The sequence below is a fragment of the Cetorhinus maximus genome, chromosome 13 (genome assembly GCF_964194155.1).
Source record: "Cetorhinus maximus chromosome 13, sCetMax3.hap1.1, whole genome shotgun sequence".
NCBI lineage: Eukaryota > Metazoa > Chordata > Chondrichthyes > Lamniformes > Cetorhinidae > Cetorhinus > Cetorhinus maximus.
Genome location: NC_135891.1, coordinates 89,772,902 through 89,793,420, shown reverse-complemented (window position 1 = coordinate 89,793,420; position 20,519 = coordinate 89,772,902). Strand labels below are relative to the sequence as shown.

The 20,519-nt window shown below is 48.7% G+C and overlaps 1 protein-coding gene across 9 annotated transcripts in view; it reads right to left on the bottom strand.

Moving 5' to 3' along the window:
- Window positions 1-20,519, bottom strand: part of matk (megakaryocyte-associated tyrosine kinase) — an 89,814-nt gene that overhangs the window by 25,475 nt on the left and 43,820 nt on the right. For all 9 annotated transcript variants that reach the window (XM_078555733.1, XM_078555735.1, XM_078555736.1 and 6 more), the window contains 2 exons: window positions 19,138-19,231; window positions 12,034-12,099 (listed from right to left, as the gene is read on the bottom strand). In XM_078555733.1, coding sequence (XP_078411859.1) covers window positions 12,034-12,099; window positions 19,138-19,231 — 160 coding nt within the window. The remainder of the gene's footprint in view (window positions 1-12,033; window positions 12,100-19,137; window positions 19,232-20,519) is intronic.

Sequence of the window (20,519 nt, the reverse complement as noted above, 5' to 3'; positions counted from 1 at the left end):
CATGGCCTCGCTCTTCCCACGATTTACCTTGGCTCCCGAGGCCAGTTCGAACTGGTCGCAGATGTGGATCAGTCTGCGCACCGACAGCGGATCCGAGCAGAAGACGGCGACATCGTCCATGTACAGGGAGGCTTTTACCTGAGTGCCTCCACTGCCTGGGATCGTCACTCCTCTTATGCCCGGATCTTTCCTGATGGACTCGGCAAAGGGTTCTATGCAGCACATGAAAAGAACAGGCGAGAGAGGACAGCCCTGCCTGACTCCAGATTTAATCGGAAAGCTATCTGTTTCCCACCCATTGATTGAGACTGCGCTACTGATGTTAGTGTAGAGCAGTTGGATCCAATTTCGAATTCCCTCCCCAAACCCCATTTTGGAGAGCACATCCACCATGTGGGTGTGCGATATTCTGTCAAAGGCCTTCTCCTGATCCAAGCTGATGAGGCAGGTATCCACACCCCTGTCCTGTACATAGGCAATCGTATCCCTGAGCAGCGCGAGGCTGTCAGAGATCTTCCTGCCCGGCACAGTGCAGGTCTGGTCAGGGTGAATCACCAATTCCAGAGCGGATTTGACCCGATTGGCGATGACCTTGGACAGAATCTTATAGTCCACATTCAACAGTGAAATGGGTCGCCAATTTCTAATTTCCTCCCTTCCCCCCTTGTGCTTGTAGATGAAGGTGATAATGCCTTTCCTCATGGATTCTGACATGCTGCTGGCCAGAAGCATACTCTCGTACACTTCTAGCAGGTCTGGGCCGATCAAGTCCCACAGAGCCGAATACAACTCCGCCGGCAAGCCGTCGCTTCCGGGAGTTTTACTCTTCTCGAAGGACTCAAGGGCCTTAGTCAGTTCGTCAGGAGTTAGCGGTTTGTCCAGGCTCTCCCGCGTACTGTCGTCTAAGACCTCCGTGATAGAGGACAGGAAGGACTGGGAGGCCGTGCCATCTGTGGGCTTCACGTCATACAATCTGGCATAAAAGGATTTGCTGATCCTCAAAATGTCGGACCGTGATGACTTTACTGAGCCGTCTTCTTCCTTCAGGCTGCTGATCACAGAGTTCCCTCTGTGTACCTTTTGGAAGAAGAAACGTGAGCACGTCTCATCCTGCTCCACGGAGCGGACTCTGGAACGGAAGATGATCTTGGAGGCCTCCAAGGCAAAGTGCGAGGCTTGCTGGCTCTTCACCTCTTGGAGTTCCTCCTTGACATCGACCCCCATCGACTGCAGCCAGAGCAGATTCTGCATGTTTTTCTGGAGTCGGGACATTTCCCTCTGTTCCTTTCTAGCTTTCTGGGTGCCTTTGAGGATGAAAAACCTCTTGATGTTTCCCTTGATCGCTTCCCACCAGTGTGTCAGGGACTCAAAGAGGGGTTTCACGGTTCTCCAACCGTTGTAATCCCTCTTGAGCTCCTCAATGTTCTCTGGGGTCAGCAGTTGCACATTTAGCTTCCATGCCCCCCTGCCCACCCTCAGGTCCTTCTCCAAGTGGCAGTCTGCTAGTAGGAGGCAGTGGTCAGAGAAAAACACCAGCTTGACGTCGGTGGATCTGACTGTGAATGCACGGGACACAAACAGGAAGTCTATCCTGGAACGAATGGACCCGTCTGGCCGCGACCAGGTGTATCTACGCTGCGCTCCATCTGCAGGGTTGCTGAAGACGTCGTGCAGCTTGGCATCCTTAACTGTTTCCATCAGGGATCTGGACGTAGCGTCCAATCTGCTGTCGGCCCTGCTGGATCGTCCAGCCGCATCGATGATGCAGTTGAAGTCACCGCCCAGAATGACCGGCCTGGAGGTCGCCAGCAGCAGTGGGAGCTGCTGAAAAACCTCCAGCCGCTCAGCCCCTTGTGACCGGCCATACACGTTAATTAACCGGAGTGGAGCAGTCTTGTACATTACGTCTGCTACGAGGAGGCGCCCGCCCACCACCTCCTTAACCTCGGAGACGGTGAAGTTGCCTCCCCGCAGCAGAATACCCAGGTCGGAGGAACGAGAGTCGTTTCCGCCCGACCAGATCGACGGCCCATGGGACCACCATCGTGACCATTGCCTGTAGGAGCTGAGGTGCGGTATCGCACACTCCTGCAGAAACAACAGGTCAGTTTTGACCTTGGCAAGGTAGTCCAAGGTCGCAACACATTGCGTAGTAGATTTAATGCTACGCACATTTATGGATACAATCTTTAAACCCATTTTAAAGCATTTATTCTCCTACCAAACCCATTGTCTCTGAGAGTCCCAGACCTTTAGTCTGCTCCTTCATACCCGTAGTGAGCTCAAATTGCTTCACTTTGGATGGGCTGAGGTAGTTCTCCTTGGCAGTGTTCTGCTCAGGTGGCATCTGGGGGTTCGCGTAGAGAGCGGGTTTTGAGATGACATTTGCTGGAGAAGCTTCTCCAAAACTCACCCCCTCTGGGGCGTTGCTGTTCCCAGCTTCCCGGAGCTGGGGTGCGATGATTGCCTCACTGCTCCCAGATTCCTGGGGCTGTGGTGCACTGGCCTCCTCAGGTTGCAGGCAAAGTTGGGGTGCGCTGGTCTCCTTGTTGTCTCCAATGTTCTGGAGCTCGGGTGTCTCGTCCTCCAATGCCCTGGAGCTTTGCCACTTCTTCTGTCGGTGCCGCCCTGGCACTTCTTCATCCGAAGAGCTGCTGCCTTTGTCATCCATGTCGGATGGGAGACGCCTCTTGCCACTTGTCTGGGAAGTGGCTTTGCTTCTTCTTCGCTCCTTCTTCCTTTTGGCTCTCCTCACCGTCTGCCACTCCCCCTGCTGCTTTTCCACTGCTGCCTCCTCCTCCATTGATTCGCTGTCCTGAGGACTGGGAGGTACAGGGGGTAGTGCTGCTGATTGGCTATCTATTGCCTCAATCTCTTCCTCCACCTTGTCTCTCTCTGTGTCCTCCTTTGTCCCGTTGAGCTCCCTGGGGGCCTTGGTGGTTGGAGTGACACGAAGCATTTCTTCTGCTTCCCCTTCGTTGGCTTTGGCTGCCTGTGCGTAAGTACGGCAGCGTTTGGGGCAGGTCCTGTAGAGGTGGCCTGCCTTGCCACACAGGTTGCAGCACTTAGCCTGTTTGCAGTCTTTTGTCTGGTGCCCTTCCTGTTTGCAGATCTTGCAGAGGGAGGCGCTGCAGTTGGCCGCCACATGACCAGCCTTGCCGCGTGAGCGACAATGCTTGGGTTGCCCAGCGTAGACCAGGTAGCCACAGTTTCCCCCGATAGCGAATCTGGAAGGAGGGCGGAAAATGGCTCCCTTACCGTTGGTCTTTAGCGTGACCTTAAACTGGCGTTTGCCTGTCCAGATCCCCAAGTCGTCTCGAATCTCGGTGCCGCTCCCCACCTTATCGAAGTACCTGGTGAGGAAGGTGACCACGTCGGCGACAGGGACGAAGGGGTTGTACAGATGCACCATCACCACACGTTCCCGTTGCAACGGCAGAGAAAAGAGCGGCTCCGCCGTCAGGATCTTCATCTCCGGCAGGTCTCTCTTCTCCTCGAACACCCTCAGGAGCTGGACGCGGTCTGCCACCCGCTTGAACGTTACGTCAAAAAATCCAGCGCTGGGGAAGTCCTGCAGGGTGAAGATCTCCGGAGCTTCAAAGCCACACACCTTCAACAGGATCCTCCTGGCGAAGAAGGCCCGATCCATAGGTGATCCTCCTTCGCTGTCCTTCACCGTGACTCGGACGGTGTTAGATAACCCATGGTATGGGTTTCGATTGGTTGTAGCCTTTGCTTCCCGACCTTGCCTTGGCAGAACCATGATCATGGTGTCTCCCCTGCCAGGTAAGTCACTTTCTAATCTCTTCCCATTTAAGAAATACTCTTCACATTCGCTCCCCCCACCAAAGTGGATAACCTCACATCTTTCCACATTATATTCCAGCTGTCATGTTCTTACCCACTCATTAAAGTCTGTGCAAATCCACTTGAAGCCATTTTGCATCTTCCTCACAACACACATTCCCACCTAGCTTTGTGTCATCCGTGAACTTGTAAATATTGCATTTGGTCTCCACATCCAAATCATTGATATATATTGTGAACAGCTGGGGCCCAGTAGTCACAGACTGCCAACGTGAGAATCTCTTATTACCAGCGCAGCACTGCCTCCTTTTCCTTTTTGCCTGTCCTTCTTAAATATCAAATATCCTTGAATATTCAGTTCCCAGTCTTGGTCACCCTGCAGCCAAGTTTCCATAAGGTCAATTAGATCATACACACTTATCTCTATTTGTGCCTTTAAATCATCTACCTTGTTGCAAATGCTGCGTGTATTCAGATAGAGTGCCCCTAACTTTGTCTTTTTGACATTATTCTGCAGTCTAAGCTTAGTTGACGCTCACCTTTGTTTTGTCTGACTTCCCATTTCACTAAAGGAGTTGTTAGAGGAGAGAGGTGGACAGGCAGAGGTGTCTAGGGATGTAATTTCAGAGACTGAGGCCAAGCCAGCTGAAGGCACGGTTGCTAATCGTTGGACAAAGAGTTACACTAGAAGTAGGAGGAGCGAAGAGTTCTGAGGGAGCTTTGTATGGCTAGCCAATGGTGCAGAGATAGGGAGGAGCCAAGTCATGGATATTAACACAAAGGACAAACTTTGAATTTGAGGTATGGGTGTACTAGGAGGCAGCACAGGTAGAATGAAGGCAATATGATGTGCAAGTAAGACTTGGGGCTGGATTTTATGTGGTGGGTGTGGGGGGGGAGGGGGGTCAGGGGGAGGGGGCATACAGCTCGCCCCCACCCCCCCGGAAGAAAAGTCGGTTCCAAACTGACCAACTTTAAATAAGGCCGCCCCACAGTGATAACACGCACCAGGCAGCCTGAACAACCCAAGGGTTAGACCTATTCTGCCTCTCACTGGGGAGAAGTCTCGCCCTCTAGAGCTGGCGGCCATCTGATTAACAGCTCTAGCTGTCCCAGCAGCACCAGAGCTCTGTAGTGGGTACTGCTGGGACTGTGAAGAAGCACAAAAAGATCACTGGTCAGCACAGGATCAAGGTAAGCCCTTGAATTTTAGGGCAGGAAGGCATTGGGCACTCTAAAGAGGGGCTGGGGTGAGGGGGTTGGGGGTTTGGTTTTGGACACCAGGCGGGGAGGCACAAGGGAGGGGGAACATCTTGGGGGTGGGAGTGCCTCTGATGTGCACAGGCCACCCCTCAAATGATGTGCCTCCACTTCCTTCCACCTTTTCACCTAAATTTGTTTAAAAAACAAAAACAGAATTACCTGGAAAAACTCAGTTTCTTCTCCCTCCCCCTTTTTTTTCAATAATTTATATAGATTCTTCTTTTCCCACCTATTTCCATTATTTTTAAATCTAAAACTAAAACTTTGTTAGTCTTTCCACCCCACCCCCACTAGAGCTGTACCTTGAGTATCCTGCCTTCCATTCTTAATTAGCACTTTTCTTAGATATCACCACCTTCAACACCTCTTTGATCCTTTTGTCTGTGACATCTTTTGATTATCTTCTCCTATCACTGCTTGCTTATCCCCACAACCACCCCACCCTCAACTTCTCTCTCCCCCCGCCCCCCACCTTAGACCAGCTTATATTCCACCTCTCTCCTAACTATACTTCAGTTCTGCCGAAGGGTCGTGAGGACTCGAAACGTCAACTGATTTCTTCTCCACCGATGCTGCCAGACCTGCTGAGTTTTTCCAGGTAATTCTGTTTTTGTGTTAGTGATATTGTCGCTGGATTAGTAATCCAGGGATCCAGGGTAATGCCCTGGGGATGTGGGTTTGAATCCCACTATGGCAGGCGGTGGAATTTGAATTCAATAAAAGCCTGAAATTAAAAGTCTAATGATGACCATGAAACCATTGTTGATTGTTATAAAAACCCATCTGGTTCATTGATGCCCTCCATGTGACTCTTAAATGCCCTCTGAAATGGCCTAGCAAGCCACTCAGTTGTATCAAACTGCCTACAAGGCTTCAAAAAGGGAATGAAACTGGACATACCAGCTGGCATCGACCTAGGCACCGGAAATGATAATGGTTAACCCTTACCGACCAACACCTGGGGGATGGCGCAAAAATTGGGATAGCTGTCTCACAGACTAGTCAAGCAACAGCCTGACATAGTCATCCTCACGGAATTATACCTTACAGATAATGCGGCACCATCAACATCCCTGACTTGTGTCACCGACAGGACAGAACCAGCAGAGGTGGTGCTATAGCCGTGCTCCTAGCCAAGCTGTTCCAGTACAGCTACAACACTGGCATCTACCCAGCTGTCTGTACACAAAAAGGTGAAATCCAACCTGGCCAATTACCGCCCCATCAGTCTACTCTCCATCATGAGTAATCCTGAGCTATCAGGTGGCACTTGCTTAGCAATAACCTGTTTACTGATGCCAAGTTTGGGTTCCAGGGTCGCTCAGCTCCTGACCTGCCTTGGTTCAAACATGGATAAAAGAGCTGAACTCCCACAGCCCTTGACATCAAGGCCACATTTGACTGAGTGTGGCATCAAGGAACCCTAGCAAAACTGGAGTCAATGGGAATCGGGGGAAAATTCTCTGCTGCTTGGAGTCATACCTAGCACAAAGGAAGATTGTTGTGGTTGTTGGAGGTCAATCATCTCAGCTCCAGGGCTCACTGCAGGGTAGTGTCCTTGGCTGCTTCATTAATGACCTTCCTTCCATCATAAGGTCAGAAGTGGGGATGTTCGCTGATGATTGCACAATGTTCAGCACCATCTGTGACCCCTCAGATACTGAAGCAGTCCATGTCCAAATGCAGCAAGACCTGGACAATATCCAGGCTTGGATTGACAAGTAACATTTGTGCCACACAAGTGCCAGACAATGACCATCTCCAACAAGAGAGAATCTAACCATAGTCCTTTGATGTTCAATGTCATTACCATCACTGAATCCCCCACTATCAACATCCTGGGGGTTACCATTGACCAGGAACTGAACTGGACTAGCTATGTAAATACTGTGGCTACAAGAGCAGGTCAGAGGCTAGGAATCGTGTGTCGAGAAACTCACCTCCTGACTCCCCAGATCCTGTTCACCATCTACAAGGCACAAGGCAAGAGTGTGATGGAATACTCCCCACTTGCCTGGATGAGTGCAGCTCCAACAACACTCAAGAAGATTGACACCATCCAGGACAAAGCAGCCCGTTTAATTGGCACCACCTTAAAACATCCACTCCCATAACCAATGGCACACAGTGGCAACAGTCTGTAGCATCTACAAGATGCACTGCAGCAACGCGCCAAGCCTGCTTTGACAACAACTCCCATTCCTGCAACCTCTGCCTAGAGGTATAAGGGTAGCGGGTACACAGGAGCACCACCACCTACAAGTTTTCTTCCAAGCCATGCCCCATCCTGACTTGTAACTATATCACCATTCCTTCACAGTTGCTGGGTCAAATTCCACATCCACAAACATTCACTCCCTCCACCACTGACACACAGTAGCAGCAGTGTGTACCATCTACAAGATACACTGCAGGAATTCGCCAAGGCTCCTTCAACAGCATCTTCCAAACCCACGACCACTATCATCAAGAAGTACAAGGGCAGCAGACAGATGGGAACACCAACACCTAGAGGTTCCCCTCCAAGTCACTCATCATCCTGACTTGGAAAAATATTGCCGTTCCTTCACTGTCGCTGGGTCAAAATCCTGGAACTCCCTTCCTAACAGCACTGTGGGTGTACCCACACCATATGGACTGCAGCGGTTCAAGAAGGCAGCTCACCACCACCTTCTGAAGGGAAACTAAGGATTGGCAATAAATGCTGGCCCAGCCAGCGAAGCCCACATCCCATGAATAAATTTTTTTTTAAATGGAACTGTCGATCTTCATGATTCCAAAGCTGCTTAAAGGTCAGAAGCAGCAACACTACAATTAACTGGGAGTGTTCTTTGTTGAAAAATGGTAAGTGAAATCTCTAGTTATTTTAGAGCCAATTGGATGCTGTGGGAGGGAGGCTAGGGGTTGGGTGGTGGGGGACGGGTGGGTTGTCACTTTTAAGGTTTAATACCACAAAATTAAATACTGTACACTTCTCAAAATTCTCTTTTAAACTTAAACCAGCATATAAATAGCAGTCTAAATTGTTATTATGCTTTAAAGTAGGCAGAATTCTAAAAAAATGCTGTGTTGACGTACCAGAGGCTTGAGAATCTTGGGTCTCATCAAAATAAACGTAAGAAACTAAAAACCAGGAGTGATACAAAACAGGGTGTTGACTCACTATCGCTCGTTTTATTACTCTTGCAAAGCCTGGGAATGAAATCCCTATTTCATTAAGGGATTGCTTAAAGAAAGATTTTGCAAATCTCTACTCCATCATAGGTTCACTCCATCCTGCGCCATCCTGTGCTCGTGGGATTAAAATTTCTCTGGAGGAGGATTCCTGATCATCTATTGTAACTTTGGCGAAAAAAATCCATTGAAATCCTAGAGAAACAGCGTAAAGGGCTTTTACCATAAAGGGTCTTTGTGGAAACCAATCCAATGACTTCAGTGCTTCTAGTAGTGATTTCTTTCGGAGTTTTCCATTTAATTTGCCTGTTTCTCTCACACCTCAAGCAACAGTTAACATGTTTTTTTAAAAATACTATTTGCACAATTATTTAGTATAAGTATAATTTAACATAATCTGGAACCTATGGATAGGCTGTTAATTCACAGTGTACAGCACAATTTGTACTACAATTTGGAAGGGGAAACAATCTAGTTCGTGAGGTAAGGCTGTACTGAATTTTTGTACCATGTATCATCCTTCTCTGAAAAATTCAGATCAACAGTTCAATCTACATTTTTCCTGAGCTGCTGATAGATATCTGATTGACAAATCCTGAGGATACTGTCATTAGTGTATAAGGGGCAGATGCCAATTATGGTATATTGTGGGTTGGCACCAGAGAAGCTAGAAGAGTAAGGTTGTATTAGCTACAGGGTTGAATTGTTTTGTAAATGTAGTGATTTCTTTGTGCCACTTTTCTAATATCAGTTGATTGCTCTGTGATTACTTATCCTTAGAGAATCAGCATTGGGCCTCCAATTTCACCATTGCTCCAGTCACTCTGCCTACTGCATGCAGGTGTAATGTAAGAAAAACAAAACCTACATTTAAACAGCACCTTTCATGTTGTCCCAAATCGCCTTACAGCCAATTAAATACTTTTGAATTATAGTCACTGGTATAATGTAGACAATGTTGTCAAATGGTGGATCGGGCTCAAGGGGCCGAATGGCTTACTCCTGCTCCTAATACATATGTTTGTATGTCATTCTGGGTGGATGAGATGAGCTGGGCTATATGGCCTTGACATCACTAATTATCTTGTGAACAGAGGGTGGAATCATGGCTGGGGATCTGTTTACTTTGTTGCCAATGTAAGTTTACTGTGAGCAGGGTGAAATTACCAGGACAGGAGTACATAATGGACTCATAGTGAATCAGTAACCTGTTTTACATGGCACATGATTCTCAAGAGTCTTTTCTATCAACTTCAATCTTGTCTTTATATTTACTTATTATACCACTCTATCTTGGTGCTTTTATGAGTTTTTTGAGGTATTGAAATATTGCGTTAAAAGTTGTGTTGCTTGGTGCATATTGAAAATATATTGTAGTGAGAGGCAGCAGAGTCTTTAGACTTGCTAATTAAGAAAGCACAGATACGATTGTGAACCATTCAGTCTTTGTCCTCTGGCCTCTTAAAAGTTGTGTCACACAGAGACACCTGAGGGGTCCAATGTTTCTCACTGACATTAAAGGCCTATGTTGTTCAATCATTCTATTTTTCTGCTCAGGAGTTATTTGATCTTTCTACCCTGTGAAATTACTATAAAATGGAATCCAATTACAGCTCTTGTATGAAGTAATTATATTGAATAATATCATGCACCCAGGCAGGAGGAAGTCTTTTAATTCTTCTACGGAATGGAAAAGATCTCGCTTAGTTTATATGGGTTTCAAGCATTGAATCTTTCACTGTCACTGTGCTCATATGGTGCAATGTGCAGAACATGTTAATGAGGGCTGAGGCAGTCACCAAAATCAGTTCTATCAACCAATTGAAGCATTCAAAAGGGAATTACAGTGTTACCTGAAAAGGAAGAATGTGCAGGGTTACGAGGAGAAGGCAGGGGAATGGCACTAGGTGAGTTGTTCATTCAGAGAGCCAGTGCAGACACGATGGGCCAAATGGCCTCCTTCTGCACTGTAACAATTCTGCGATTCTATGATTCTGTCTGCAAAACTTTATAAATAACTAATAGGATATTTTCCTGTCAAATTAATAATATTGCATGATACTGTTAAAGTAAAATTTGTGCTCTCTGGTTTGTTTGATAGTCACAGTGGGATCACCTATAGGGTGAACACAAACTAACACTGCATTATATCATTGCTGCTCTTAATGTTAATGACCCTTACTGCATATATATCAGACAATATTTGTAACCAGATGCTAACAATGGGTGTTATCATTTTACTAGGACCTTTCTGTGATTGTTTGGTGAATTGATTGGTGAATCTTGAAAGGGGATAAAATATCATGACTGAGTTGGGGCGGACAGGAAAATGGTAGGCTAGCCACCCGACATATTTTATATCCCCCCGCTCCCCAACCCTGCCGAAAATATGTCTCGGGGGAAGGGGGTGTAAAATCCAGCCCTCGGAGTGGGAGAAAACACGGGCAGCAGATTTTTGAATGAACTGGAATTTGTGGAAGGTGGAGAGTACGGGAGTACTGGAGTAGCTGAGGCTGGATATGATAAAATGAAATTTAAGTGTTCAGTTCCAGATGAGCTGAAGAAGGAGCAGAGGCATAAAATGTTATGAAGATGAGCCATGTGTTGGAGGGGGCATAATATTATAAACTGAGCACAGTGTTGAACAGGTTGTCCAGGTTATGAACAGTCTGATTCAGAGTGGCGACAAGGTTTGTGGCAATGGCCAATGACGATGGCTTCGGTCTTCCCAACGTTAAGCTGGAAGAATTTAGAACTCATCCAAGACTGGATATTGAACAAAGGCTGCGACAGAGAAATCAGGGGGGATCAAGAAAATGGTGGAGGTATAAAGCCAGGCATCATCAGTGTACATGTGGAAGCTCAGCCATGACTGTGGGTAAAGTAAGTAAGAAGGGGCCCAAGGGTGGATCCTTTGGGGATTCTGGAGGTTACAGTGTTGGATTGGGAAAATAAGCTATTGCTGGAAATGGCACTTTCTGGCCAGTCAAAAACCAGGAATAACAAGCTCTGGCAAGAAATCTGCAAGGAACCCTGCAGCATGTTTGTTTGTGCAGAGACAGACATGAAAATGAGGCGACTCATGCAAGCATATTGACCTACGTTTAGAATTTTTCCGTAAACTAAAGCAGTAAATTCTCTTGTGAATAAATGATTGACATTGCCATTTTGGGGGTGGGAGGTGGTGGAACCAGATTGTTGCACACTAATTCTCACCACAGCAAACTGGACTCCAAATCAATCTGAGTTGCTGTATTGAAAGTGTACTCTGTGTAGGGAGGTTTCTGGTGGATATAGACCCACGGCAGACAACTACCTTCAGTTTATCACTAACTCCCAGTATAAGATAAGCTGTCTCACAGGGGTCCAAGGACAACTGGTGTGGAAAATGGATAACTTGGCAAAGTGATGCAACTGGGGCACTCTTGAGATTGGGATGGAGAGTGTTGATGCACCAGTGTGGAGGAAGTTTTACTCTGTTTTTAACCATGATCTGGGAGTGTTTGATGGAACAATGCAGAGGGGTCTTTATTCTGCATCTAACCAATGATTGGGCGTACTCAATGGTGCTGTATAGAGGGAGCTTTACCCTGCATTCCACCTGTGAATGGGAATAATCAATAGGGCAATGTAGAGGGAGTTTTACTGGGCTTCTAACCATGCTGTGACATTTGTTTGCCTGGTATGAGGAAATGTTTCATTTCCCAGCACTAATATCCTCTGCCTGAATGAGTGCAAAACCTAGTCACAAACAAACAATTAAAAGATTAGAAATGAATGAACACTCACCTCCAAATTCCCCTTCCCCTATCTGATCTCCTAATGTTAATTGCTGCATGTTAAGTAACCAGCCAGCTGAAAAAAAGCAAGAAACAACGTCAACAACAGAGAATATTTTCATAACCCAGTGTAACAATAAAGCAGAACATGGAACCTGACCTTATGAATTTGTGATAATGAGTCATATTAAACAGATGAGTCCCAAGTTAAATCCTGATCTTTGCTGTTAGCTGATCTCAACTGGGTTACAATGGGGATGTTACAACTGACCTCAGCACCCCGGGATTTAAAATAGAAACAAAACAAAAACAACTCCTCTCAGGGGCTGTTAAAGCAACTCCAAATCACTATGTAGTGAGGTCTGCTGCGAAGTGTTTGTGTGCAATTGCAGGCTATCAAAGGGCAGCTGGTATCTGTGGAACTGTTCCCCAGTCATAGTAGGGCACAGATTTTCACGGAATTGTGGAGACTCCGTGCCTTACTCAAAAGGGGTCTTGAAATCCTGCTCCTATTTTCAAGACATCCTATTTTCCCTGGTAGAGGAATGGGTTTGGGAAGGGGAACACGACTCACACATGGGGGAAGTCCAAGCCCAGCAGGGCCATTTGAACTTGGTGCAGAGTTCAAACAGGCACCATTTTCACTGGAGTGAGGGTCTTATCCTGCAATATGTGACATATGATTTTTTAGAGTAGACACAAGTGTTCATAAAAGTTGGGTAAGGTCTTGGAACTATCAAGTTGCCAAGCTATTTAAATCCACTGCCCTTTAAATTTTGAAAAAATAGTCTGCCTGTGTCTCTGAGTTGAAAAAAAAATCAGTGCTTTCAGTTTCAATAGATGTATTTTGACATAACCCTAAGTGCTATTGTTAATTACTATCGCTGCTTGACTACTTCCATAACCTGTCATTCTCACAGTGGGGGAGCTGTAAGTTCACCATTTGATTGACAGCTCCAAGAGGTTATTAAAGGATTAGCTGTCTTTGATGTGGGGTTATGAATACAAATATTTGTTTTTATAAGGGATTAAATGTATTGAATGGGCTTTTACCAATTGGAGGTTTTTTCATATAGTGAAATCTATAATAAATACTTAGAACTTAATTTTATTACACCTCAGTGTAGCTCCTGAGGTGTTGGGGCACTGGGGCTATCAGAGACCAAGGGGATGAATGGGGGTTATGGGTTGGTGTGAGTTTGCACTAAGTTGGCATAGGAGCCATAAGAGGCCATGGGGATGAGTGGGGGATCATGTGTTGACATGAGATGGCACTAAGTTGGCACAGGGTGTATAGGGGACTATGGGGATGGGCGGAGGAGCTAGGTTGGTGTGGAGGGTATGAAAGGCCATTTGGGATGGGTGGGGACATGGGTTGGCATGGAAGAGGCATGGAGAATGGGAGCAGTGTGAGAGGTTGTGAGCATGAGGGTTAGAGGGCCTAATATGCAATGACACAACTGGGACAAGGCCCCAGAGAACTGAGGCAGGCCTTTCAACCAGGCCACCTCAGCACTCAGCAGCCCTTGTGCCTGCCTCCCATCTGCATTTAGGGGGCAGTGAGCCTGACTCTAGAACATGCCCATGCACCACCCCCCTGTAGGAATGAAGATTCCATCATTCGGGGCATCTTTTTCCCAGGAAAGCTCCCAGCTCTGCGTACCCAGCTCAGGAGCAAAAATCTGGGCTTAAGTGTTTGTGAAACTGTTCCCATCGAGAGTCAGACTTTGTGGAACTGTTCCTAGTGAGAATCAGTACCTGTGGAACTGGTGGGTGGGAGAAATATCCTGCTGAGACAAGATGACAGAGAAAGAATAAATCCTGCTGTGGAGGCTCCGTTTCTAAAATTTCTAATGTTCCAAATCAATTGAACACATATTCTGTTTAATACAGACCCAGAATGGAGCAGGGACTCACTGGGCGGAATTTTCTGTGCCTGCTGGCAGTGGGCGTGATAGGTGGCGTGCGCGGACAAAATGGTGCGATCGGGAGGGCAGGTCATGATTGTCCGCTGAGCCTACCAACACCGGGTCGCATTTCCCACCAATGGTCGTCGGGGAGCTCATTGTAATACATCGGCACATCATTAAAAGACCATCCCGCCAGGCTCTTTGAACCCCGCCGGATCGTCCGTCCACATCAGCGGGAAAGCACATTGACGTGTTTCACAACAGCACCCAGGCGACGTGCATTTGGCGGCCTTCACTTTGGGGGAACTGAGGTGAGTGAACAGTATCGTTTTCTACAGCTTGCCTGGGTCGCCTGTTGCTTTGCAGGCTTCAGGTGCGTCAGGAGCTTGGGTGAAGTGCCGCCCTGCCTTGGGGGTCATTGTTTTCAGTGGGGTGGTGTCTGGGGTCAACTGCTGCCCCACCACCGAGGCAACTGTTGCTGTTGTCAGGGCTGTGGGGGTAGAGGGGGGGGGCAAATGCTGCCCTGGCATTGGATCCCACGCACAATAAATCGAGGTGGGGGGCAGGGTAGGTGAGGGAAGTGGCCACGCAGTAGGGACACCTATATAAGCTGACCACTGAAATAGTTCAGGCGCAGCCACAGTGATATGATTGAGGTCAGGCTCCTAGCCTGCCCACCCACACAAACAACACGGAGGCACCAAAGTGCCATCAAGCGTTCCAGACCTTACCCCCGCCCTGCCCCCCTACCACCGCACCACCCCCCACCTTCCCCCTCCACCACCCCCCCCCCCCCGCCAAACTCCCCCAGCATCAACTGCGAGTCCGCGACCACTTTACTGCACCGCGGAGCAGTTGGACTGCACACGTTGTATAATCTCAACAACTCTGGTCACTGGAGATGATGCTGGAGGTGCTCACAGCCCCTTGCAATTTCAGCAGCTCAGTTAGGAGCTGTCTCCCCCCATGTCGCAGGCTGGCAGGGCAGCCATGCAGCTCACTCATCTGTGGCCATTCGAGGGGTGGCCAGCAGCCTCTGGGAAGCATTAAGGGGCGGTCACACAGGGCCAGGAAAGGTGCTAAGTTCACCATGTCTCTCTCTCTCTTTCATGCCACAGGAGGACAAGCTGTATGCCTTATGGTCCACAGAGAGCGAAGAAGACAGAGGAGAGAGCAACTGTTGCTCCTGGCCACACAAAGGCAGGTGCAGCAACCTCAGGAAGAAGGGGTGCTGGGGCTTCCACACACTCTGCCCAGGAGCGACAGCGAGCCGTGGCTAGTCGGCGCCTAGTGACACCCAGGGTCAATGGACGTCGCTTGTCATTCCTGCAGATGACTGAGAACCAGCGTCGCCAATGACTGCGCATGTCTAGGGACCTGGTCGCTCACATCTGCCACTTACTGCAGACTTGGCACCACGGGGACATGGAGGGCATCCACTGCCAGTGGCTGTGAAAGTGACTGCATCACTCAATTTCTATGCCAGTGGCCCCTTTCAGGGCTCCACAGGTGACCTCTGTGGGATTTCACAATCCGCCACCCACAAATGCATCCATGAGGTCACGGATGCCATCTTCTCCATGGCACACAACTTTGTGCATTTCGCCCGGGACGGGACAGGCAGGAAGCAGTGGCCGTTGGATTCGCCCAGATTTCGGGATTCCCACAGGTGCAGGGTGCGATCGACTGCACCCATGTGGCGCTCAGATCTCCATCGCTGCACATGGTGGACTACAACAACCGCAAGGGATTCCATTTAATGATTGTACAGCTGGTATGCGACCAGCAGAAACACATCCTGCAGGTGTGCGCGCCATTTCCAAGGATTGTGCACGACGCCTACATCCTCAGTTGGTCACAGATCCCTGGAGTCTTCCAGGGTCCACAGAAGCTGCAGGTTTGGCTCCTCAGGGACAAGAGCTACCTGCAGAGGCCATGACTGATAACACCCATGCGGGGGCCTCAGGCTGCAGCAGAGTGACGCTATAATGAGGCTCATGCAGCAGCTCGCAACTTGGTGGAGCAAATCATCAGGATGCTAAAGATGAGCTTCCGGAGCCTGGACCAGTCTGGTAGAGCCCTGCAATATAGTCCGCAGGGGGTGTCATGCATCATTGTCGTCTGCTGTGCCCTTTACAACCTGGCTCTCGAACAGGGAGACAAGCTGGCTAAGGAAGAGATGGAGGAGCTGCACATCTCTCCGATGAGGAGGACGCCAACGGGGATGAGGGTGAGGAGATGCTCAGAGGCAACGATGACGGGGATGAGGCCCTCGCACTGGCTAGACGAAGTGGGCGCGCTTGGGAGGCCCTCAAAGTTGCTAGATTTGTGGGGAATGATGATGACATGGAGTGAGGTGTCCCCATAGATCCTCACATCGCAGTTGTGAACATTTGACTCCAGTCTGGCTTATGGCAGCACGAATACCCTCTGTGAGAATGCTCCTGTCATGGAGACACAATGGAGGCCCTAATAGTCGCTCGATTGCAGGAGGGTGATGACGACATGCAGTGAGGAGACTCCATAGATCTTCACATAGTCTCTGAGAATGTCTGACTCCTGTCTGGCCGAGGGCAGCTCTATTGCACTCTGAAGAGTCAAGATCATATCATAGAGACGCAGCCAAGAAACTTTAGAAGTGTCTGGTGCTTTGTCTGCCTTTAGCACCTGAGCCTTTCAAGAGCTGGAACACAGCATCATTGGTCACAGATGCTGGGGTGATGGGGGCCAGCCCCTCCTTAAAGGTGCTGAGAGCACATTGAGAGAATGAGAGAACTCTGTGGCTCCTGCCCATTACATTCTGGCAGCAATGTCAAGCACCGCCGAGGTGCAGGCATCAGTAATGTTTCCAGGGAGTATGAGGCTGGACCATCACTTTGGTCTGAAGGCCGCACAGAGCACAGAGAAGAGGCCTTGGACTAAGACACCTGCCTTTATCTTGTACAGAAGGATTTCACATCTGAGTGACAAGAACACTGCTCATCAGAACAAGGAGCCACAGGCAGGGAGACAATATTGAGAGTTCATTGACAACAGTGAACAGTATGTACAAGTGATTGACACCCGTGCCCAGGCTGTGCAACTAATTCTTCTTAACTTTCCTAACCCTGCCATTACGTCTAGGTGCTCCCCGGACATCCACAGTGGGGGTGGAGGCAGCCTGCTGACTGTGACGCCCTGTTTGTGACGACTTTGGCGGGCGTCCTCTGGAGGGCCGAGGTTTGGAGGGCCCCGGCCTGCTTTTGGGGTCCTGCTGTGTGGCAGTGGCTCCCTCCTCAGCCTGTGGAGCTGGAGCTGCTGAAGTCACAGGAAGAGAGGAGTCAAATTGGCCAGACACTCTCGGAGTCACCTGGATGGATGGGCACGGGGTGTGCATCTGCTGATCCCCCTCCCTATGGGTGCCTGAGGGGCCCCTGGCTGACTACATGAGGGGAAGGGGTAGCTTAAGTGAGACTGAGCTGCCCCATACCTCTCTTGCGTACACACTGTTGTAGGTCAACTATGGCATCAGCATTGGAGTTGAGCCCACGTATCAGTGCAGGAGTGACGTCCTGGACCAAGGTCTTCATGGTGGCCACCATCCTACCAGTGTTGACCTCGGTACGTTGGCATGCCAGCACTATCACCTCAGCCTGAAGATGGATGGACTCCTCCATCGTGCTTTGCAATCTGAGGAGTGCAGCGGACATCTCTTCCTGGTGTTCCTGAGCTTGCCTTTGCAGCTCCAGCAACTGTGACATAACCGAGTCCAGAGGCTCATCGTCTGACTCAGACTCAGCAAAGTTCTGGCCTCAAACTGTCCTCCGAATGCCGGGGACCTGGGAAGTCACTACCGCCACCTGCTGTGGATCAGACAGTGAGATGTGCTCACCAGATTGTGACCCTGAGGCTACTCTAAAGCTAGGCCCATCAGAGGTGTGTGTCTCTGCACTGGTGGGGGGCGTGGGTGAGCGCTCTGACGGGTCTTCAGAGAGGTTGCCTTCAGATTCCCCTTCAGAGGTTTCTTTGGGGCTGGATTGGACGCCCTGGGTCATGGACTCTGTTGGCTGTTTGGTAGATGTGCCTGCGAAAGCAAGGAGAGATAATTAGTACATGGCAGTGGCCTGTGAAACAGGACACATCATTCACAGCATGGTTGTCTGATGGATGTTGCACTGCTGGATCCTCACTTGGTAGAGCAGCGCCAACTTCACCGTCAGCACAGGACTGGTCCAGATTCTCGCCGGCCAGCTGGATACCTCTGTTTTCAAAGTCCGTGAGGACCTTAATTTTGGGCATTCCGCCACCGGTCTGCGACCTTTCTCTCTTGTTGTGTGCCAACTTGTCCTGCATGGATAGAGATGGATACAGACTCTGTATCAGGATGCTTGCCAGGCCAGATGATAAATGTGCCTGGCCTGTTTGGGTGGTGAGTGGTCCCATGGTCAGGATTAGGACAATGACAGAGTGTGAGAGAGAGTAAATGGTGATGTCCCATGAGGTGGCAGTGAGTGAGGGCCCTGTGGATGTGTGATGCATTTGTGAGTGTGTGAGTTGAGAGTGATGAGAAGAGTGACTTACGCTGGCAGAATGGAGATCATCATTCATCCTCTTGTGGCACTGTCCTCTTCTGAAGGGTGTTGGCGCTGCCACCGCTGCTACCGCCTCCCAAGCCAGAGTGGTCATGTTGCTGCCCATCCTGCGGCCAGAGCGGGGGTACAGGACATCCCGGCGGGCCTCCACGGCTTTCAGCAGTCGCTCGAGGGACCAGTCATTAAACCAGGGGGCTGCAGTCTTTTTTCCTTTGCTGGCCATGTCTCCAAGCAGAGGTGGTGAGCTGGTAGCGACGAACGGTGTGCTGGTGACTGCCTTTTAAACATGGCGGCTGGCATGATGCAACAATGGGGTGATGGCGGGAGGGCGAATGAGAGCCCGTCCGCCATGGAAACAGCGTGTTTCCCGGGAGTGCATAAATAATGAGGTGGGTTTGGGACAATAGGGCGTGAAAACCCACCATCGCTGCTGGCTGGTAAATGTCATTTTACCCGCCCGCTACCACACTTAGTGCAAATCTGCGAAAATTCCGCCCACTCATTCTTAACTTCCAGAGTGAGCCAAAGAGCTAGGAACACTTTTAACAACATGGGATGGAATAAAATCTTCTGTAAGTGTGAAGGATTCAACCACAGGTATTTACATTAGCGTGCTCACTTTGAGCTGCTTACCTTTCGAGAACTCCTCCGCAGCTGACTTTGTGCCTTCTTTAAGTTTGGGTTTCGTTAATCTGGTGATAAGACCACACGCATCTTTCATGTAATGCTAAATAAAATATAAAAGGGCAAAAAAGAACAGATTCAAACTTGTGGTCCTTTACTTATGAGCTCCCCAGCCATTTTGTTGAGATATTCAGCACTTGTGGATGAGCAGTCACAATGATTAGTTCCACCCAGTGCACCATTGCTCAGAAACCAATACCACGGTGTACAGAGGGTAATGGCACCTGTATGCTCGACATTTATCGTCATTTATTTTGCTCCTTGAAAGCCAGTAATGATGATGCGTAATCATTCATTAAAAATTAGAGGTCAGCGGACTCAAAATGCAACATGAGAGGCCATTCAACCCATCTTGCCATGTACAATCTGCCTGATCATGAACCCATTTCTCCATTTCTCTTATGGTTGAGGGCAGGCAGTACATTCTCCACAGCCAGGCTCTGACTCGTGATTTTTATTGAGATCGGTGAGGCAGGTGACCGCCAATTTTGCCTCATGAAGTTGTTCAGGGAATATTACTGAAAGATTTACTAAAACCTTCAAGTGCTGAGCTGTCTTCTAGCTTGATTCATGTGCTAAACAATCTTCTAGCTTTGCTCAGTTGACAGTGCCGACTCATGTTGGCGGGAGTCCTCTGCTTCCCCACCCATTTGTGTTCTTCATGTGTGCCCCCGGACACTGAGCTTCAGTGGAGTATTCAACATTGAGATGGTGTCTCAGCCAAAGCCAACCCTGTCCTCATCCAACATCTAGAAACATACAGTTTCCAGTAGAGGTTGCTGGATCACGACCAGGAAACCACCGGTGCATTTTCTTCCTTTTCCCTAACCCAGCAATAGCGGGGCTAAGTGCAGTTACCTGTATTGCCATTTAGTTTGGCTCACCCAACTCAATATAAAGCACCTATCTAACCTGGGCCCTCCCTGTCTGTGTTACTCACTGGGTGGTGTATCTACAAATTGAGCCATCCTGGGGGATTTTCAACATTCATCTATGAGAAACTCAGTTGAGCAATGGATTAATCAAATTACCCCCCACCCCCCACCACCCCCCCCACCCCCCCACCCACCACCACCACCCAACCTTGTTCACATCCTCAAAGCAATATACTCTTCCATCAAACCCATAGATCTGATGTTAAAAGAGTGACATTTTAGAAAACCTTGCATGAACTATTTTATACTAAATGTAACTGCGTTTTCTATTTAATAAATATTGTATTCTAATAACCAATCCCATTAAACAAGTCGCCTGGGGTGTGAAATACAAATGTGTCTCTGTAACATGTCTGTAAGGAAAATTTTTTCTGCTATTGTTTCTCAGTCAACCGT